Below are 20,527 nucleotides of genomic sequence, written 5' to 3'. Positions count from 1 at the left end.
GTTAACGCTAACTCTCGATTGTAGCTGCCCACGCATGCGCTGAAATGTTAATTCCCGATCCCCAAAACAGAAGGGAACAGTAGGCGAAACTAGATGATATTTTAGAAGTACCGATACGGTACGGTAAAAATGTTAAAAAAGAAATGTTCCGAAATTTTGGAAAAATTTAATTATTTATTATAACAATATTATAATAATTTATTATAAAAAATTCTAGTGTCCCATTAAAATTTTTATTAGGATACGAACATTAAGAATTTTTATAGAAGCCTTCATGAAAAGATTATGTAAAATGTACAACAATTTTAAGGTATATGGTAATTTGGCTCTACTAAAGCTTTAATAATTTCCTTAAAATTGTTAAATTGTCAAAAAAAGGGTCACAATACACTTTTATAGAAATTGGATGTCATATATGTTAACAAATTTTATTAATGCTAATAAACGATAACTAAACAATACAAAAAATAATCTTTTAAATACAATTTTTATAAATTTAATTATTTATATAAATAAATAACTCACTAAGCTAAATCCATGGTATTCAGCCCACTGTGCCTATGGGCAATTGCAAATGTCAAACGAAAGACTTAAGCAGCGAACTTGCTAGCAGGGGTGGAGTTTCTCGGTTGGCTGGTGTGAGTACTCGTACTGGGCTTGGGTATATTAAATATGCATTGCTAATGCAAATGAAAATGGAAACGCAAATGGAGGCTCGCATCCGATTCGAAAACGCTTGTTAAAAGTAATGCGCCCAATTTGCACAGACACAGAAAGGTTTAAAGTCCCCGAAAAGACAAAACGAGAGACCAAAACCAAAACAAAAGTGCCCTTTAGCCTCGACCAGCCCAAATAGCCATGGCCGGCAGCCAGAAATCCCTCTCCCTGAACCAAGTCTGTGTTTTCCATCTCCGCTTGGTGAGGGCGGACGGCCAATTTAGTGTCACGTTAGCATTTTCGGGGCGCTTCCAGGCGGCAGGCAAATACCCGGGCCGTACCATTAGCCTTAACTTAACTAGCGGTTAGCCACCGACAGGGCCGTCAACGTTCAATTGGCCCCCTGGAAATGTGGGTTCACGGAGAAAAAACTGTGTTTTCTGGGGGGAGTTTTACTTAATTCTGGTTCGCAATATAAATGTTACCTATTATTTTGATCCAACTAAAAGCCTAAAACCTTGACGAAGAGGAGATCTAGAAAATATTTATTTAAATTGGTGGGCTTTGTATTTTTCTATTAAAATCTGGGTCAATCTTTTTGGGCCTCACAGGTCTTGGTCCTTAAAATTATATGAATTTTAAAATAAATCTTTAATTTCAGGTATCCCAAAAATCTGTCCTTCAATATTTTTTTTAAAAAGTTCTAAAACACAGGTTAGGGAAAAAAATATCGAATTTCATTAAATATAAACAATTTTAAAATATTCAATATTTAAGAACATAACCGAATATTATGTAAATATTTGTTAAAATAAAAAAAAACTGATTTTAACCTTAAACATTGTATTCTTAAATACTGAAAGTTAATCTTCAAAATTGTTAACTTAACAATAACTTAAGGTAAATTGATGTGGATAAAAATTGGACTAAATAGAAAAATAAATGACTGCATATCTTTATAATTTCTAAAATTAAGAAATAAAAAATATTCAAATTTTGCACTAAATCTTTTGTATAAATAAAGTGATAGGTGGACTTATTCTTATTAATTGTAGGGAAATATCATTTTCTCTCTGTAGTGCTGGATTATTTGGAGAATCGAGGCGGAGAAGCGGTCGCAGACAGACCTTTCTCTTTGTGTTGGTGCTTGGTGCACGACGAGCCGCAAAGGTCGTCTTTGGCTATGACTTCAGAGCTGAGCTCGGAACTCGGGGATCGAAGCTCGGCTCTCGGCCGAGACTCGTCTCTTTTGGCCACGGGATTTATAAATACAAGTGTTGGCCGCACAACGTCAAAGATTCGTTGGCTGAACGTGCAGCAGCGCGCGCGATCTATTAAATCCGATCCCGAAAAGCACCTCCGAAACGGAGCTTTAGCTCCTGGCGAAAGAAAAGGCAGGAAAGCAGACGACGGTAAACCAATCAGTTCATCTCTCATCCAATTTGAAGCGTTACGAATTTCGCGCCAAAAACAATCCAAGGATTACGGGATACGAACTCCAAGTTGAGATTGCCACTCAGACTTTGATTCAGTTTCGGTTTCGCAATTCGCAATTCACAGTTCGCAAATTCGGTTTCAGATTGTGTCGAATCTTCAATTGCATAACTGCAGTAATAATCGCATCGTGTTGTGTGCTTCTTTGGTTCAGTTTGTTGCAGCCGGCAATGCTCGATGCAGATGCAGCAGATGCGGCCATCGTAATCCCAACCGCCTGACAAGGAAAACGAAAACGACTGGGAAAAATAACCCAAGTGACTGTGAAAGTAGCGAACGGCCAGACACAGATTCAGATATTCAATTACTAGTCTGCTGGTGCAGTGACGCCGCACAATGAGAATCCAAATCTTGATCCTGACACTCTTGCTGGGTGAGTAGACATCGAGATCGGCGAAAAAATGCTAAGGACTTTAGGTTTTTTTTATGTTTCTAAAAAATATTTGGCTTTACACCAAAGGTTTCCACATTGGTTGGTTAATATAAGGTTTATTAGAGAAAATTGTACCAGTATGTAGTACCGTAATTTGTTATAGCAATGCATACACATTTTTTATAATTAGCCCAAATATTTAATTTCACCACAGTTAAAAGGTGATTGTTTTATAACTTAACTTAATATACTTTTTGTTAATTGTTTCATTTTTTATAATAACGTCTTTTTTCGAAAAAATTGTTAAATATTAAAGGTAAACGATTTTAGCGGTAACCGATTTGGAAATTTATTACGAACCTTTGAGACTCCATATTTGGACACTTCGTTACTGTTTCTCTAAAAGAAATGTGATAAATTTGACCCGAATTCTGTCCAAAGAGATTTCTGTGTCACCGCCGATAAACAAGGCCATAATAAAAAAAATTCTAAATTTAATATTAACCATATTTATTAAACTAAAATATTAGTACTTAAAAATCTACCTTCAAAAACTATAAAATCCAAAAAGTTTGCAAAAATAGGACAAGCTTGAATTTTTTCAAAGTACAAAAATGAATATCCAACCAATAAATCAGTTTATTAACATCCAATTAAATCCAACAAAACCAAAACTTTTTTGAGCACTAGAATAAATTGTATTTAGTCTTAAACATCGCTACTAACGACACCTACACCTATCCTCCCACACAGGCCTCGTCTGCACCCGGGCCGTGGATGCGGAGGCCAAGAGCAGCCAAGACAGCAGCATCAGTCGGGCGGCGGAAGACAGCAAGAGCTCCGCCTCCACGCCACTGGAATCGGAGGCGACCAAAGACAAGCGACAGGTGAGCGCCAAGGAGACGCCTCTGTACCCCAACCACCGCAGCTCGGAGGCATCGCCATCCGGCAGCGATGATCCCGAAGACGGACAGGAGACGATCTACGGCTCCAAGCCGAATCAGTTCATCATCCGCCCCATTGCCCCGCATCAACACCAGCAACATGAATCCCACCAGGAGCCCCAGCTGAGGAACTTCGCCGCCGCCAATTCCCGACCTCATGCCGCCCAATTGCTCGAGCAGAGCCAGGAGGTGAGTTTGGCTATCTAGTTTTTAGCTAGCCCCAACAGATTTCACATTTTTGATATATTTAATTTTTCATTAAACATTTAAATAGGGGAATTAAATTGTAAAATCATTTTATTTTGGTAATTTCGCCATATTTTTTTTAAAATATCAATATATTAATATTATACAAAAGATCTTGAATATATTTCTGGAATAGCTATATTATTATTTTGGTTTTAATAATTATTTTTAAAACAAAAGAAACATAAGAAATAATATTGGCTAAGGCTTAGTAGGGGAGAGTGGGGGAATTTCGTCACAGGGGGAATTTCGTCACCTGCAATATCTCGGAATCCATAAGTCGTAAAAATATATAATTTTTTTGTTTTAGTCCTTCAAGACGGCCAGACACAACCAATGCATTTGTTTTGCACAGAAGGCCAAGATAATTAAGCTATAATATTAAATGTGTTTTAACAGTTCAAAAGCTACATTTAGTTCTCGACGAAATTTTTTCTGTATGCCACAATTCAAAAGGAATAAGATACACGATTTTTTATATAATACACAGTGCTATAATGTGCATTTCTGCGTCAGTGATTTTTAACTTCGCGCCTAATTTCGCAAGAAAAATAATTATTTCTAAAAAAGTACGGTCTGGGGAAATTTCGCCACCCTACGCTAAGGGTAAATTCGCACCTATTTTAAATACATATTTTTATATTTGACGAGCTGGCTAACGAACAGACTACCAGCAGCAGCAACAAATATAGGACGTCAACAAAAATGGTACGCTTGATCAGTGTAGCATATTTTCAGGCGTTAAACTCCCTACATTTTTCAGGTGACGAAATTTCCCCAGTTGTGTGGTGATTTTACCCCCCTGTGTGGTGAGATTGCCCCAGTATATTGGTTTTACATTTTATTTTTTTATAAATCACCAAGCTAATTAAAAAAATAGGGGAATGTCACATTTTAAAGCTTGGTGCTAACCGCATTCAACAATAAAAATAGAAATATGATAACGTGTCTCAAGATGGACAAAAAATAGCTTTGAAAAAATGCTGACGAAATTCCCCCACTCTCCCCTACTCAACCCAACAAAAAGTCGTCCAAAACAAAAAACTTCATATGAAAAACAACGTCAAAAAATTTTGTTTCAAATGAAGTTTTTGTTTTGGACGACTTTTTGTTGGGTTGAGTACTAGCCCTCAAATGGAAACAGAAAGCTGATAGAGGATTCTAATAGATCTTTAAAAATTAGTTCAGAGTGTAAATTAATTTCTTTATTGTGGAAAAATAGTATTTTGTTATTATCAACAGAATTGATAATATCAATTTGATATAACTATACTATACAATATATTTTGGTTCCTCTTAAATGAATTGAATTTCGAACTATTTATAAATTTACAATAAAAAGAAATTCGAATTTTTAGGGACCGCCCAAGTTAGGCTCAAAGGTTCCTCCACTTAAGAAGTATCTGTAGCGAGGTCAGAACCTTTTTTATTAGAGTTGGCGTCTGAAACCCCACCCGAATCTTTGCGTGCTGCCCAGGGGAGTGGGTGATCTGACTGGCCAACTGACGAATTACCTTTGTCATGAGGGATTGCAGCGTCTGTTTGTTTTGTGCCAATCGGGGGGCGTTCCATCGACATGGCGGCTCTTGTCCGGGGTTTTGACTTGGCCCGCGGCCATCAGACGGCGGACAGCGGACATTGGACATCGGACGAGCTGGCATCGTGACTTGGCATCGGCGGCAGCCACACGATTCTTTGCAAAATGCCGGATGTAAACATCTCGGCGAGCAGCAGACATAAAAGGCAAAAGCCAAAAGGCCCGATCCCAAGTCCCAGACGGATTTTGTCAAATTCTCCCTTTCGCCGACGAGGCCGAGAAACCTTGACCAATATCTTGACGGCTTATATTCGGAACAAATTGCAATTGCGGCAGACAAAGGCGATTGCAATTAGCCAAAGACAATGTTTATGTTGCAAAATGTATAGAAATTAAAAGCGCCGGCAAAAGTAATAATAATGATATTTTTATTATAAATGCAATTGGCAAAACTAAGTCACGACATGACGGCAACGGCGACGGCGACAGCAACAAATGCATAATTGCAAAATTATTATTTGTCTTATTACGCGTCAACACAACAATTTCCACCTCCCTTTCAACTCGAATTTCCACCATTCGGATTCGCCACTGGCTTCTTCTTCTTTTCTGTCTTCCCCCCGGGGTCTTCAGTTGGGTCTTAGTCTTAGTATTATAATAATGCAAGACATCGGAACACCGTGGAAACACAATGGCGCTTGTCGTGGGAAGAAAGTTGACATAATGTTATAATCACCCCACTTTTGGTCTGTCAGCTTTGTGTCGCTTGATGGCGCCTTGACTTGCCGGCGGCTTTATTTGCCATAATAATGGGAACCATTGATGCCACACTATGCAGCAGGTTTTGAAAAGAATTCAGGGGTTTTCCATATCTTCCGATTTCATTTTTCTTAAAATTAAATATCTAAAGTTTTTATTTTAAAAAGTATAGTATTTGAAATGTTGCTGAATTTATGAACAGTATTACCTGAAGAGTATGATTTTAAAATAGATTTTCTTGAAAGCTATTCAAATATTAGAACTGGTGTACATTTTAAACAGCAATATAGACTTTTTAAGAATGAGTCAAGATCTTGATGATTCGAGATCTTAACTTGCACTGAAGAAGTAATCATGATAATTATTTTTTTCATTTATTATTAAAAAACAATACATTTATAAAATATTCCTTTTTTGCAAATTATTTAACTCCTTTAATACATTGGCACTTAGCATCCTTTTTAAAGCATCGGTCTTTCCTTTGATCTCTTTATAAGGCCCATCCCCCCACAAACGGTTCCTTTTACGGCGATCCCTTGTTGCCCAGTGTAATGTTTGTTGTTCATGTTGCAACATCGAAGAGCCAAAGCCGTTGTGGTTGTTGCTTTTGGTGTTGGCGTTGCCAAAGTTTGCCACAAGTGTTATATAAACTCATTTTTTAGATGCCACGCCATTCTCACAGCGTTTGCTGCTCTGCAGCACCTGCAACATGTTGTTGCCTCTGTGGTTTTCGCTACGTTTTTCTAGGTTTTTTCTTTCATAAAGATAATAGTGGTGGTGTTGGTCATGTGGCTCCACTTTAAACGGCTGCTGACATTGGCCGCCGGCTGAATGTTGGCAGTTCACACACCCACTAACTATAATTATTCGCCCCCACTCACTTTTCCCATCCGTCTGCGTATCTCGAAGGTGCAGCACTACGTGTATCTGCAAGATATAATGCGCCATCATCAGCCCAAGGCCCTGGTGGCCGCAGGTCAAGGCAAGGGAGCGGCCAGTGCGCCCAAGAAGACGTCCACTCCGGTGGCCGAGGAGGAACAGGAACAGGAGCAGGAGGCGGAGCAGCGCTATGCGGTGTCCATTCAGCCGCAGCCACAGCACCAGCAGCCACGTCCTCGTCAGTATCAGGGAGTGGGTGGTCCCTATCAATTGCCCCTGCCTCTGCCGGCTCCACAGCATCACTCGGTGAATCCCCAGCAGCAGCAGCAACATCAGCAGGTGGGTCAAAATCATTATTAAAGATCAATTTTAATTTGATTTGTGGCCTGGTAAATTTTACCTGATCGAAAAGAGTATTTTATGTAAAAAGATATCAACATTATTTAAGATCCATTTTAATTTGATATGTGGCCAGGTAAACTGGTCGAAAAAAGTATTTCATGTAAAAACGATATTAAAATTATTCAAGATCAATTTTAATTTGATATGTGGCCAGGTAAATTTGACCTGGTCGAAAAGAGTATTTCATGTAAAAACAATATTAACTTTATTTGAGATCAATTTTAATTTGATATGTGGCCAGGTAAATTTGACCTGGTCGAAAAGAGTATTTCATGTAAAAACGATATGGGGCTTGCATGACCTGAAATTTACATGGCCATATCGATTTCACGGGAACATGTAATTTTTTTGTGTGCATTAAGATATCATATTAAAGTTTTCTATTTCTCAAAAGCCCTACCAGGTAATCCCCGAAGAGCAGTTCCTTAAGCTCCTTGAGGAAGAGCTGCAGGCGAGGGCCTACCACGAGCAACTTCGCCAGCAGCAGCAGCAACATCATCAGCAGCAGCAACATCATCAACAGCAACAGCAACATCATCAGCAGCAGCAACCGAAACCCCTGCCCATCCACAGCACAGCTGCCACCCACAAGGTGCTCCAACAGGCGGATCCCTCCCTGGGATTAGGTGGCTATCGCGAGCGCTTTGTGGCCGAGCAAGAACTGGTGACTCCCACCTACTCGCATCCTCGCGGTGGTCCCAAGTACCTGCCCCTGCCGCAGTCGCAGCAGATCCAAGAGGATGAGGAGCCCCAGCAGCAGCAACCGCAACGTGTGCAGCTCCACAAGCCAATACCGCATCCGGGTCAGCAGCTCATTCATGGACTGCCACCGCAGATTGCCTACTACCAGCCGCAGATTAGCTACAAGACGCTGCCCAATCATCCGCTGGCCAAATCCTCGCTGGAAAGCGAGATTGAGAAATTGCTGGCGGCCAATAAGCCGGGACAATCGTTGACCTACATGGACAGCAGCAGCGGCAGCAATGAGCAGCACCCACCGCCACCCACCTCGCATCCGGCGCTGCGGCAACCCAAGGCCTACCTGGCCAGCACACCCAACTCCCTGCTGGATGCGAATAACCAGCCGTTTGTCCCATCGCTCTTCAAGTTCAGCAACTACCAGCAACCGACGCCTATTTATCCCACGCCGGAACCCAAGCGCCTGGGTCCCGTGGTCTATCCCACGCAGCAGAGCAATCAGCCGCAGCCATCGCAGTATTACTACCAGGAGGCCACTCCAACGGGAGCACCCAAGCCGAGCCCGCTGCCCAAGCAGTATCATCGCTCGAAGCACTACAAGTTGTCCTCGCCCTCGAAGGCGCTGCTCTACGCGGATTACGATCGCCCGCATGGATCGCCATCTCCTCCTCCGCCGCCACAAGCGAATTTCTATCCCAGTCCACCGGATCCGATAAAGCATGCCCAGCGCGTAACACCCACTGCTCTGCCGCTTCACGCTGAGTATCCTTCTCCAGCCCCATCACAATCCAGCATCTATGTCTCGCAGGGCACGGGCATTGCCACCCCATCCCGGGCCACGCCCACGCCCACAGCTCCGATTCAGAAGCTCCGGACTCTGGATGAAGTGAAGCAATTGAACCTGCCTCCCCCGAATGGCAAACCCCTCACCCAGGCCGAGTTCCAGGCTCTCGTGGATGCCGGTTATCCCGTGAAGGCGGTGCCCGTTCCAGTTCCCGTTCCATATGAACAGTACGTCAAGGATCATCCGGAGTATCGCAATCATCCGCCTGTAGACTATGCCCACATCATGCGGCTGGCTACGCGGCAACTGGCTGCCCATCAGCAACACAGATCGCTGGCCGCTCCCTCGGAGCCGTCGGTCAAGATCCTGTCCACTCCGTCCGCCGGCGAGCTGCATCAGCAGACTGCGACGGGAATTGGCGGCGGTAGCATCACCTACTTGCAGCCCATCGAGGGTCAATCGCCGCATCCCCATGCTTTGGCCCATGTCCATGCGCTGCAGAAGAGGAGGCCGCGCGATGAGCAGGACACCGCCGTGGCGGGCAGCGAGCCCAAGGCGGCGGAGGTTACGGAGGCTCAGGAGACCGCCAAGGCGAAGGTGAAGGTGCAGTGAACCCACGTCCTGTTTTAGTTAAAATGTCCTTGCCTAGTTTGTAAGTATTGTAAAAATGTTTCAGCACTTCCTTAATGTTAAATTATAAACCGACAAATAAAACGATGAGAAACTAACAAATAAAGGTGAAACCTATTATAAAACAAAAGAGAGAACTCAGCTAAAAGGAGTGCGAGGGAGATGCAGATCTAAAATTTTGTTCGGGCATAACTTTTTAACGAATGGTCCGATTTGAAAAATTTCTTCTACATTTCAATAGGTATAAATAAACGCAACAAAATTACATGTATACTTTTCGGAAATCTTTAAAGGTTTGGGCGTCAGGCACATTTTAAAATCGTTTGTGGTCGTTCGAGAGAGCGTGACGCTCGGACGAAATAATCTTGCGCTGCGTAGGAAGCCCAAGAATATGTGTGGGTAATCCCATCTTTCTAGCTTTTGTAGTTTCCGAGATCTCAGCGTTGATACAGACAGACGGACATGGCTATATCGACTCGTTACTCTACGAGTAAGGGGTATAATGAGTGTATCTATGGGAATTTTCCAAGCAATACCCATAACTTCCTTGTTATAACTAGTTTTAGCTTTATTTTCCCACCTATCCCTCTTCAGATAGCCGCTGCATCTGGAACCCTCACTTAGTTAAGGTTCATGGGCGGCAGGCTGTTGCTGTTGCTACTGTCCGCCGAGCTGAGCGTGTCGGGTGTGGCTGTTTCTTTGGCCTGCAGGCGCGATATCTGCGGATCCCGCTTGTCCTTATCCTTGCGCTCGCGATCCTTATCCTTGTCCTTGTTGTGCTTATGCTTGTGCTTGTGCTTATGCTTCTTCTTGTCCTTCTTCTTTTTCTTCTTGAGCAGACCATCGCCCGACTTGAACTTGCCCTCCTCGTAGCTGCTCTCGTATCTCGTGGAATCGCCCACGTCCAGCATTATGGAGGAGTTATCATCCTCGGCGTAGATTTCGGTCTTGAGGCGCTTGGTCACCTGATGCGATTCGGGTGCCTCGTCATCGGCCGGCAGAATATTCACCTTGGTCTCGCTATCATAGGCCTGAACGTTGACTGGTTCATCCAGCACGGTGATCTCCTCGCTGCGCTCCAGCTTGATAATCTCATCGCCCACCTCGAAGGCTTCTGTGGCCGTTCGCTTGATCGTAACCAAGGCGGGCTTGTGCCGCTCCTGCGGCTCAATATCCATTAGTGGTGGCGGCGGCGGTTTGGAATCGCTGGTCTTCTTAAAACTGCCGGTCACACTACTTGCACTGCCACCATTATCCTTCATCAAATCCTTGTAGAAGCTCTGGTTCTCACCGGCCTGCAAACAACTCGGCCGCTTGCTCCCATACAAAGCGTAGTACAAGTCCACGATATCGCAACGCAGCTTGGTGTCGTAGGCCAGCGTGTTGATGCTGAACCACAGGCGATCCACCAGATTCGGTTTATCCAGCCGGCTGCGAGATTCGCGGGTGAAGGGCGTGTTGTTTATTAAGAGTTGAGCCAGCGCATGGCGGGCAGCCGGATCGGGATCCGTTTCGAGCAGCGTGATCAAATGCTCCAGATCCTCGCTACGTCCATCAACCTTTACAAAGTCCACCAGACACTCCATGGCCGCAATGCGGAGATCTAAATAAATACCATATTCCGCATAGCTGCGGTAAATGTGAGGGAGTGAGGGCAGGTGACCGAACTTCTGTAGCTTTCGGATGACCTTCAGGCAGGAAACGGAAACCATGTACTTGTACGACGGCAGGTGCTTCTCCATGTTCAGCAGACGCGTGACTTCGTCGAGCACTAATCTGGAGTTCAAAATTTAATTAATAAAAATCTACTAACGTTTAACTTTCCGAACTTACTTTGCATCTGTAGAAAGACTGTCTGTGGTGATCTGAGTGCCGTGGATGGCAACGGAGACCACAGGTGTTAGTGTTTCGCCCAGAGCTTCCACTAAAGCCGCTCTGTAGTAGGCATCCGTGTAATGGTTACGCGAATTCTCATTGTACTTGAAGAGATCGAAGAGGAAACGCATCACTTCCGGCGGACAGATTCCATGTGAGGTTCGGAGACCTGTAAAAGGATTCAAAAATTAATAAAATATACAAAACAATTAACAGCTTTCAATTTTACCCGCCATTGCCACGGGAATCGCCTTCTGCAGGAAGTACAGCTGGAAGTTGGAAAAGTTATTCAGCTTGATGATGTGCGGAGCACTAAAGGAGCCAAAGAATTTCCTGAATATGTTCAGCATGGCGGGTGGGCCGCTCCAGGAGGCCACCATCTGGTTGGCCACTTTGGTCAGGCTGTGGGCCGCCTCGCAGCGTACTTGGTAGAAGCAACGCTCGCTCTCGATAGTGTCCGTTAAGGCGAGCCTGGTGGCATTCGTTGGATACTTCTGCAGGGCCTGAATGGCCTGAAATTGGGCCGTAACATCGCGCTCATGGCGAAGCTGATACTGCCACTGGAAGTCGGGCTGCTCAATGATCAGATCACGCAGCAAAATCATCTCCGGATCGAGGCGAATCCACAGCACAGGTGAGTCGCTACAAAAATAATTTATTAAATGGATTTTTTTTACGATATATTTCTGTAAAAACTTACTCCATGGCTGATAAATCCATGTCCACCTCCTCGCCGGTGCACAAAGGGATTTTCTTTTTCTTATTACGCCTACTTTTCGAGTGACAAGTGATATCCGCCTTCACCAGGGTATTTTCAATCTGCAGCGTGTGCTTGAAAGTTCCGTCCAATTCCTGCAGTTGCACCAGCAAAGGACCATTGTACTTCCTCACTCCCCGCTGATTAACGAAATCCTGACGGATCTCCAGTTCGATTGTGTTCCTCTTGCGATTAAAGACCGATGTGAGCGAGAACTTGGCATGGCCTCCAGTGCGCACCCACTGGTCCATGAATACAGACATATCCTTGCCCGTCACCGTAAAGATTGCCTTGATGAAAATGTTGGTGGAGATGAGCAACTGAGACCACAGTCCTGCCCCTATTTTCGTGGACGCCGCATTGGTTGCCAATGCCAGTTGTTTGTTAAACACCTGAATGAGCAGCTCCTGGCCAATTCTATGCTCCAGCATCCGGATAACCAAGTGAGCCTTCCTGCGCATCGCTTCCACATATTTCGGCGACACAGTGTGCAAACTCTTGATGGGGAAATAGTGGACAATTTCCTGCTGCTTGCTGGCGGCAGTCGATGGATTTGTGCCAGAAACAGGCAAAGGAGCTGGAGGCTGGCTGCAATCGAGGATGATGCCGCCGTATTGCTCTTCATACCGAACCACTCGCGCCAATTCTGATTGCACCCAGGCGCGGTACTCGTTGTTGCCGAAGCACTTCCTCGAATACAATCCACACAGATACTCCGCAATGCCCTTGGCCAGCCAGGTGTCCGACCAGTGATGCGAGGTGATGAAGCAACCGAAGAACTGCTCGGCCACGGCACGCGACATAAAGGTTCGAGATACATAGGTTTGATCGATGATCGCTATCGAGTGCAGCAGATTCACCGAGGCGATGCTCATGGTGGCATACGCACTGATGTCCGTGTCCAACTCGTCTACAAACACCTGTTTGTAGCAGGAGAACGGATAGCGCGTGGACAAAGTCTCCTCGAAGAACTCGAAGGCCTCGTGCAGGTAGCGAACCGTATTCTTCAGCAGCGGCAGCATTCCGGGCAGGCAAAAGTGGGTCACCTCGTGCATATGCGGATCCACGTAGATCTCGAACTGACCCACAGCCAGCGCGATATTCGGGGCACACACAGGAGTGGTTACTGTATAGTGAAAGGTTTTCTTCCTTAGATCCGGGGTCATAATGACTTCCACTAGCTCTCCACACGAAACAGCCGTCAGATTCTTGTCCACCGTGAACTCCAGCCGCCAGGTGCACGGATCCGCAAAGCTATCCACGCAGGGAAACCACAAACGCGTGGAGTTCTCATAGCAATTGGTGAACATATGCGAGCAGTTCATCTGCGACTCCTCATCCGTGGATGCTGGCGGTATGACGAAATGGACGCCGCTCTTGGGACTCTCCAGTGAGAATTCGATGCGGATGCGCAGACCCTGACCCTCCTGGATCATCGAGTAGCCCTCGGGGGGAACCTGGATCATCAGCTCGCCGTTGTTCGCATCCGGATCGGTGATCTGGGCGGCGTTCAGATGGTGCTTGGAGTAGACCTCCAGCACGCGGCTCTTAGGATCCTTGTGCGAGATGTCCTGGAAGGGATCGAAGTAGATGAACTCCGCCTGGCAGACATCGTTCAAAACGACGCTGTAGATCCTCAGTTGCTTCGCGTTTAGACGGATGAGTCGTAGATTTTCACTATTTGGTACAATGGTTAGCTCGACCACGCCCTAAAAGGGGAAGGTATTAGCATAAGTCACCTATATATTAGTTTATATCCTTACTATAATGCTCCTCCGCTCGAAACTGATGCCCGTGAGACTCACAACCTGATGCGCCGTGTTGGCGGAGGGAGAAAATGCGTTATTTTGGGTTTTCTGAATGATCCGGGGGAATACTTATAGTTTAAACGGACGCAGCGGCACCTCGGGCACCTCAGGTTGTGTTTCCATCGCTCAATTGCCGGTTCTTCTCCAGATTTTCTCAAATAATTTTCGTTTGTTATCAAAAACACTGTTTAACTTCTTCTTCTTCTCTATGTGAATGCCGACAGGGCTAAAAATACCAAATGTTAATTGCGGTGTGATGGCAACTCTGCGAGGTGATGCAGCCCTGGGCCCTTAGTTTAACCCTTATGTGGTGCCGGGGGTTTAGAATTCACTACTTTTTAATAATAAGAAGTAATTTATTAGGCTGTGTTATTATTATTTTATTGTTTATTAATTCGAAAATAAGACATTAAAATAAGAAGAAAAAAATAAATATGAAGTTAATCTGTATTGAAGTATTTTACTATAACAATTAAATAAAATAAACAATTTATCTCTAATTTTAAATTAAACTAAGAAATATTTAAATCTAGTTAAGCTTTTAGGAAGTGCCCTAAATAACTACCCTCCATTCAACTCGTCACTTGAACCAAAAAAAATCCGCGCCCACAAGGGTTAAAGATTATGAATCATTTACCGAGAAAGTTAAATTTGGATACTTCTCCCATTTAATAAAGCGTACGATTCCCAGCGAGTCAGCAGTTTTACCACGGCAGCGAGTTAATCAACATCTGGATACAGCTAGATCGGTAGTTTTAGTCGATTTGCAACGCCATTAGAACGTAGAATTGGGAAAAACCCGTGCGTGGAAGAGGAAAAGCCAGTGAAAATGTACGGCATTGATAATTACCCCAAGAATTATCATGCCAGTGGCATTGGCCTTGTCAACCTGGCGGCCTTGGGCTACAGCAAGAATGAAGTCAGCAACGAGGGAGCAGGAGGAGCCCCCAAGCCCAAGGCGGGTCTCTACCCCTCGCTGCCCTATCCCTCATCGGAATCCGTGGGCGGAATGCCATATGTGGTGAAGCAGACGAGTCACGCCCAGAATGCCTCGTACCCGGGAACCGGAATGGGCATGGGAATGCCCGTGCCCGGAGCACCAGCTCCCTATCCCAGTGCCACGCCATATCCGGCAGCCGGACTCTATCCCAGTTTGCCCTCCGCCAATTCAGGAGCATCGCTGCCGTATCCCAGTGCTCCCATGGCGCCCTATCCAACTGGAATGCCCTACGGAGGCATGCCGCAGCCCAATCTTCCCTATCCGGCTGCTCCACTAGCCCCTTATCCAACGGCCATGCCCGGTTTCCCCAGCATGCCAATGCCGTATGCGCCCTTGCCAACGAGTCCGGCTCCCCAGCAGCAACACGGCGGCGGCGGAGGATTCCCAGCTCTGCCATATCCCACGGCTCCGCCACCGGCCAGTGCTCCCACCCAGGAGGAGGAGCCCTCCGTGGGCATTGCCGAGCTGAGCTTCACCAGCGTCAAGGTGCCGGAGAATCAGAATATGTTCTGGATGGGTCGCAAGGCCACCAGTACGCGGCAGAATAGCGTCAGCAAGGGTGATTTCGAATCCCTTCGCGCCAGCTGCGTGGCCAATGGCACCATGTTCGAGGATCCCGACTTTCCGGCCACCAATGCCTCGCTGATGTATTCCCGGCGACCCGATCGCTACTACGAGTGGCTCCGTCCGGGCGATATCGTCGATGATCCGCAGTTCTTTGTGGAGGGCTACTCGCGGTTCGATGTCCAGCAAGGAGAACTTGGTGATTGGTAAGATAAAATATAAACTTTTATAGGAACAACCTAAAATATTCCTTTACAGCTGGCTCCTGGCTGCCGCAGCCAATCTCACGCAGGACTCGACGCTGTTCTTCCGCGTTATCCCTCCGGATCAGGACTTCCAGGAGAACTACGCTGGCATCTTCCACTTCAAGTTCTGGCAGTATGGCAAGTGGGTGGAGGTGGTCATCGATGATCGGTTGCCTACTTATAATGGCGAACTAATCTACATGCACTCCACGGAGAAAAACGAATTCTGGAGCGCCCTGCTAGAGAAGGCCTACGCCAAGCTCCATGGATCCTATGAAGCTCTCAAGGGTAAGATATTAGAATTTGTTATCTACTTTTTAAAAATAATGTAGAGCAACTTTGTGGCGCAACAAAATTTATTTAAAGTTCCGTTCTAAAAATACAAAGTGCTTATCATAGGTTAGCCATTAAAATGAATATTAAAGTGGCACATTTTGTGGTTGGAATAGTGATATTAAATTTCTTTGAAACTAAACTAAAATTAATCTTTAACCATTTCTACTCCAATTTCAGGCGGCACCACCTGCGAGGCCATGGAGGACTTCACCGGCGGCGTCACCGAGTGGTATGACATCAAGGAGGCTCCTCCAAATCTATTCAGCATCATGATGAAGGCCGCCGAGCGCGGTTCGATGATGGGCTGCTCTTTGGAGCCCGATCCCCATGTTCTGGAGGCGGAGACGCCTCAGGGTCTGATTCGCGGACACGCCTACTCCATTACCAAGGTCTGCCTCATGGACATCTCGACTCCGAATCGGCAGGGCAAGTTGCCCATGATCCGCATGCGTAATCCCTGGGGCAACGATGCCGAGTGGAGCGGTCCGTGGAGCGACAGCTCGCCGGAGTGGCGCTTTATTCCGGAGCACACGAAGGAGGAGATTGGCCTGAACTTTGACCGGGACGGCGAGTTCTGGATGTCCTTCCAGGACTTCCTCAACCACTTTGATCGTGTGGAGATCTGTAACTTATCGCCCGACTCGCTGACGGAGGATCAGCAGCATAGCTCTCGTCGCAAGTGGGAGATGTCCATGTTCGAGGGCGAGTGGACTTCGGGCGTAACGGCCGGAGGTTGCCGCAACTTCCTGGAGACCTTCTGGCACAATCCGCAGTACATCATATCGCTGGAGGATCCCGACGACGAGGATGACGACGGCAAGTGCACGGCCATTGTGGCCCTGATGCAGAAGAATCGACGCAGCAAGCGCAACGTGGGCATTGACTGCCTGACCATTGGATTTGCTATTTATCACTTGACGGACAGGGACATGCAGGTGAAGCCGCAGGGCCTGAACTTCTTCAAGTACCGCGCTTCAGTGGCCCGATCTCCGCATTTCATCAACACGCGCGAGGTGTGCGCGAGGTTCAAGTTGCCTCCTGGTCACTACCTCATCGTTCCTTCGACTTTCGATCCGAACGAGGAGGGCGAGTTCATCATTCGCGTCTTCTCCGAGACGATGAACAACATGGAGGAGAACGACGACGAGGTGGGCTTTGGCGAGACCGATGACCGCATTGCTCCAGCTCTGCCGCCGCCAACGCCCAAGGAGGAGGACGACCCGCAGCGCATTGCCCTGCGTCGCCTGTTCGACAGCGTGGCGGGTAGCGATGAGGAGGTCGACTGGCAGGAGCTTAAGCGCATTTTGGACCACTCGATGAGGGATGTAATGGTGGGCACGGATGGCTTCTCCAAGGATGCCGTGCGTTCGATGGTGGCCATGCTGGACAAGGATCGCTCCGGTCGCCTGGGCTTCGAGGAGTTCGAGGCCCTGCTCACCGATATTGCCAAGTGGCGGGCGGTCTTTAAGCTATACGACACCCGTCGCACTGGCAGCATCGATGGCTTCCATCTGCGCGGAGCGCTCAATTCGGCTGGCTACCATCTGAACAACCGGCTCCTGAATGCCCTGGCCCATCGCTACGGCTCGCGGGAGGGACAGATACCCTTCGACGATTTCCTCATGTGCGCCATCAAGGTGAGGACCTTCATCGAGATGTTCCGCGAAAGGGACACGGATAATTCGGATACGGCCTTCTTCAATCTGGACGACTGGCTGGAGCGAACAATTTACTCTTAAATTAACTGCAATTGATACTAATCTAATCCTAAGTGCCACGAATACTTAACCTGTGCATTATACTTTTCATGCATGATATAAGCAAAGCAACATGACGATTCAGCCCGGAGATCGGGTGAGATACACTCACTTAGCCAACAAGAGAATCTTATCGGATGACCAAATCCGGAAATACAACATCATGGCGAAATTGGAGTGGCCTTGGAATGGCACGAGGTTTCCTCTACACGATGAACGATATAAAAACAATCTACACTATAGATTTTATACTATACGGAGCCACTGGAGGGATGACTAAGAGCGAGCATCAATAAAATATGAGCCGGAAATTTGCTAGTACAAACTGAAGAGTGCATTATTACCTTACACTTGCTCCGAGACACTCGGAAAGCCATTAATACGCATCAACAATATTTATAAGATAAACGGAATGAATAAGCATGTATTTTTGTAACATTGTAATCTCTGAACCGCCACACTACACATATGTATGATCAGGTGCTACAACTTAATTCGACCAGACTCAGTTGTCCAAACAAACGTTGTTATTGCTGTTGTTATATCAGGGAAGTAAAGCAAATCGAACAGATCCAATCACAATCGAATAATTATAAGCAAACATCAGTAAATTTATTGAATTACATATATCAAAAGTTGTACTACCCGTATAATTTGTATTTAGTTTTTTGATCAACTACCTTTAGGCACCCTCTTCATCAAAATTAGAATTTTCTAAATGTTAAACTAACTTTAATTAACCTATTGGGATAAGAGGCTTTTGTTGGACGCTTTTATACTATGCTATAATTTTTGTAAACAATTTAACTAATCAAAATTATTTATCTTTATGTAATGTTACTGTCGAAAATTTAATTGTTGTTTGTCTTTTTGTATGTAAATAAATAAACTGCAGCGATGCACTAGAACATCTATTTGACGGCTATGACCACATCGGCACCATTCGGGATTCCAGCATCAATCATTACCTGCTTCATGTCATCTATAAGTATATCGTTATCAGAGGCTAAGCTATTTAGAACCTCCAGAAAGTCTTCGTATTCTAAGCGCCATTTTCTAGGAAGATTATTTAATTTAAAAATATTAAATATAAGAAATTTTTCTAGATAATATCTACTTACTTGTATCGCATGTAGATGAGACCCGTTTGGGTTCGTGTAATAGGATTTGGCATAAGTTTGGCCTGCTCTAGCCAAGCATCCAGTTGTGAGAGGAGTATGCTGTCGAACACCTCGTTTTCTATATCCGTAGGTATAACCTGCCGTCGAATAATTCTCCTTTTGGATAATACCATCAATTAACTGATTTATCTTACCTGGAAGTTGCAATACACCGCGAACAGAGAGTCCAGCGTGTGCTTCTTTGGTTTATCTTCATCATCGGCCATGGTGAATTTTTAGCTTAGTAGTGCATAAAATCGAATGTGTACAAATAAAAATTGTGCTTTCTGGCAGATAAAGAAAAGTATTCTATGTGGGTGTCGAGACTATGTATGTATTTCGAATTGTTTTGTTGATAAACAAAGCGCCCAGAGAATTGGTAGCTATATTATCTAGACGACTGTTGCCATGGGCACGCGCGTCGTTTTATTATTGTTTATTGTGGAAGTCTTGAACGATACGTTGGACGTATAATGCTAACTTTGGGTTCCAAACCCCGAGTCTTATATTCTTTACTCCATATGGCGGTTCTATGATCAACTGATGCAATATAGTGATTCCCACAGTGTCTCCTTGGGTTTGCCACTTGACTGCGGGATCACCGAAAAGTTTGACCATCAGCCTAAATAGAGCTTGACCAAAAGGAGACGCCTGGGGATGGTAGCTCCGGCAGGAAATGGAACGATGTTCAATTGCTCGTAGGAAGCGCTCTTGAAGCTACAAAGGAACATGATTCGATATATCATCAAAATATAACCACAAAAGACTGTACCACTTTGATATTGATCGGTTCGGGGGGTTGAATATGTTCCAAAGGCAGCTTTTCCTTGATAATCTCAATGTCTATGCACAGTGCAAGATTGATAATGGTTAAGTTGTAGAAAATCTGTTGGTCACCACCGCCTTTGCTGGATGGGCACTTCATCATAAGCATTTTAACGCCGAGATCAAAAGAAATCACCTGGGGATTACATTTATTATATAATTTATTATATCACTAATTTAAAAATAAAAAGAATATACCTCTCCCAAAATACTATCGCCAAAACAAGTCTTGCAGCAAACTATAGATCCCACGGTGAAGCAAGGAGCCAAGGACGACATTTCGAGCTTGGAGCTGAGAGATAAATGCTGAACATCAAATTGATTGTGCCAACCCAAAAAAGATGACAAGTTCAAGGCATTCTCCGTTTTCTAAAGCTTTGCCAATGCTGTCGCCAAAAAAAAAGTCCGCTACGCTTGTGGTTTTATTTCTTTTTATTTACAGTGTATGTATGCTAATTTATAATGTACTAAATATAAATGTTGTATATATATATTTCAAAAGTAAACCGTTCCTTTTAATCATATATATATATTCAATTTCGCAGTTTAGCAGTTGCTGTCTAAATTGTTGTTTCTGCATGAGCGTTGCTTGTTCTCTGTTGTTCAAGAAGTGTTGCCTTGTTTATTATTTTCATTATAATTATGTATGTGTGGCATATATATGCGCGTATGTATGTACCTTCATTTAGCACTATTAGCATACCCTTTAAATTATGTCTAACGCCAAAGGACAAAGCGCTTGCTTCTGCCTCGGCGGGAACTGAGAAGAGTGCATTGGATAAATTCTTAGCAACAC

General features: G+C 44.9%; 5 protein-coding genes across 6 annotated transcripts; 2 read left to right on the top strand and 3 right to left on the bottom strand.

The window, feature by feature from the left end:
• The first annotated feature begins 1,931 nt into the window (after positions 1-1,931).
• LOC108057934 (ataxin-2 homolog) lies at positions 1,932-9,521 on the top strand. 2 transcript variants are annotated; one of them, XM_017142398.3, is made up of 5 exons: positions 1,932-2,069; positions 2,306-2,524; positions 3,278-3,657; positions 6,920-7,228; positions 7,686-9,520. In XM_017142398.3, exons 2-5 carry the CDS (start codon positions 2,488-2,490, stop codon positions 9,384-9,386), a joined length of 2,427 nt encoding a protein of 808 aa, XP_016997887.3. In that variant the 5' UTR covers positions 1,932-2,069; positions 2,306-2,487; the 3' UTR covers positions 9,387-9,520. The 2 variants fall into 2 exon arrangements, with proteins under 2 accessions (XP_016997887.3, XP_016997888.3); XM_017142399.3 differs by lacking the exon at positions 1,932-2,069 and having other exon boundaries at positions 2,076-2,524; positions 6,926-7,228; positions 7,686-9,521.
• Positions 9,522-9,959: 438 nt separating this feature from the next.
• On the bottom strand, positions 9,960-14,044 carry Taf2 (TATA-box binding protein associated factor 2). Its single transcript, XM_017142390.3, has 6 exons — positions 13,918-14,044; positions 13,800-13,854; positions 11,980-13,745; positions 11,509-11,921; positions 11,238-11,448; positions 9,960-11,180 (listed from the first exon to the last, which is right to left on the bottom strand). Exons 1-6 carry the CDS (start codon positions 13,965-13,967, stop codon positions 10,025-10,027), a joined length of 3,651 nt encoding a protein of 1,216 aa, XP_016997879.2. The 5' UTR covers positions 13,968-14,044; the 3' UTR covers positions 9,960-10,024.
• Positions 14,045-14,474: 430 nt separating this feature from the next.
• CalpB (Calpain-B) lies at positions 14,475-18,660 on the top strand. Its single transcript, XM_017142376.3, has 3 exons — positions 14,475-15,614; positions 15,667-15,941; positions 16,167-18,660. The coding sequence occupies exons 1-3, from the start codon at positions 14,674-14,676 to the stop codon at positions 17,726-17,728; spliced, it is 2,778 nt and encodes a 925-aa protein (XP_016997865.2). The 5' UTR covers positions 14,475-14,673; the 3' UTR covers positions 17,729-18,660.
• On the bottom strand, positions 18,439-19,200 carry LOC108057921 (tubulin polymerization-promoting protein homolog). The gene is made up of 3 exons (XM_017142378.3): positions 19,062-19,200; positions 18,868-19,004; positions 18,439-18,802 (listed from the first exon to the last, which is right to left on the bottom strand). Exons 1-3 carry the CDS (start codon positions 19,131-19,133, stop codon positions 18,658-18,660), a joined length of 354 nt encoding a protein of 117 aa, XP_016997867.1. The 5' UTR covers positions 19,134-19,200; the 3' UTR covers positions 18,439-18,657.
• A 135-nt stretch (positions 19,201-19,335) lies between these two features.
• Hez (Hezron) lies at positions 19,336-20,078 on the bottom strand. The gene is made up of 3 exons (XM_017142377.3): positions 19,930-20,078; positions 19,679-19,867; positions 19,336-19,623 (listed from the first exon to the last, which is right to left on the bottom strand). Exons 1-3 carry the CDS (start codon positions 20,008-20,010, stop codon positions 19,336-19,338), a joined length of 558 nt encoding a protein of 185 aa, XP_016997866.2. The 5' UTR covers positions 20,011-20,078.
• Positions 20,079-20,527: the final 449 nt, after the last annotated feature.

The sequence above is a fragment of the Drosophila takahashii genome, chromosome 3L (assembly GCF_030179915.1).
Source record: "Drosophila takahashii strain IR98-3 E-12201 chromosome 3L, DtakHiC1v2, whole genome shotgun sequence".
Taxonomy (NCBI): Eukaryota; Metazoa; Arthropoda; class Insecta; order Diptera; family Drosophilidae; genus Drosophila; species Drosophila takahashii.
The sequence above is the reverse complement of the archived record's forward strand: the minus strand, read 5'-3'. Positions and strand labels throughout refer to the sequence as shown.

What these genes read in the sequence shown, in the direction of transcription:
- LOC108057934 (XM_017142398.3), top strand. Translation starts at nt 2,488, where the DNA reads ATGAGAATCCAAATCTTGATCCTGACACTCTTGCTGG. An exon ending in TGCTCGAGCAGAGCCAGGAG is followed by an intron (nt 3,658 to 6,919) that starts GTGAGTTTGGCT and finishes CGTATCTCGAAG; the next exon opens with GTGCAGCACTACGTGTATCT. An exon ending in AGCAGCAGCAACATCAGCAG is followed by an intron (nt 7,229 to 7,685) that starts GTGGGTCAAAAT and finishes ATTTCTCAAAAG; the next exon opens with CCCTACCAGGTAATCCCCGA.
- Taf2 (XM_017142390.3), bottom strand. Translation starts at nt 13,967, where the DNA reads ATGGAAACACAACCTGAGGTGCCCGAGGTGCCGCTGCGTCCGTTTAAA. An exon ending in CCGCTGCGTCCGTTTAAACT is followed by an intron (nt 13,855 to 13,917) that starts ATAAGTATTCCC and finishes CTCCGCCAACAC; the next exon opens with GGCGCATCAGGTTGTGAGTC. An exon ending in TCGAGCGGAGGAGCATTATA is followed by an intron (nt 13,746 to 13,799) that starts GTAAGGATATAA and finishes TTCCCCTTTTAG; the next exon opens with GGCGTGGTCGAGCTAACCAT.
- CalpB (XM_017142376.3), top strand. Translation starts at nt 14,674, where the DNA reads ATGTACGGCATTGATAATTACCCCAAGAATTATCATGCCAGTGGCATT. An exon ending in CAAGGAGAACTTGGTGATTG is followed by an intron (nt 15,615 to 15,666) that starts GTAAGATAAAAT and finishes ATTCCTTTACAG; the next exon opens with CTGGCTCCTGGCTGCCGCAG. An exon ending in ATCCTATGAAGCTCTCAAGG is followed by an intron (nt 15,942 to 16,166) that starts GTAAGATATTAG and finishes CTCCAATTTCAG; the next exon opens with GCGGCACCACCTGCGAGGCC.
- LOC108057921 (XM_017142378.3), bottom strand. Translation starts at nt 19,133, where the DNA reads ATGGCCGATGATGAAGATAAACCAAAGAAGCACACGCTGGACTCTCTG. An exon ending in CGGTGTATTGCAACTTCCAG is followed by an intron (nt 19,005 to 19,061) that starts GTAAGATAAATC and finishes ATTCGACGGCAG; the next exon opens with GTTATACCTACGGATATAGA. An exon ending in CTCATCTACATGCGATACAA is followed by an intron (nt 18,803 to 18,867) that starts GTAAGTAGATAT and finishes TAATCTTCCTAG; the next exon opens with AAAATGGCGCTTAGAATACG.
- Hez (XM_017142377.3), bottom strand. Translation starts at nt 20,010, where the DNA reads ATGTCGTCCTTGGCTCCTTGCTTCACCGTGGGATCTATAGTTTGCTGC. An exon ending in GCGATAGTATTTTGGGAGAG is followed by an intron (nt 19,868 to 19,929) that starts GTATATTCTTTT and finishes TGTAATCCCCAG; the next exon opens with GTGATTTCTTTTGATCTCGG. An exon ending in AACCGATCAATATCAAAGTG is followed by an intron (nt 19,624 to 19,678) that starts GTACAGTCTTTT and finishes GTTCCTTTGTAG; the next exon opens with CTTCAAGAGCGCTTCCTACG.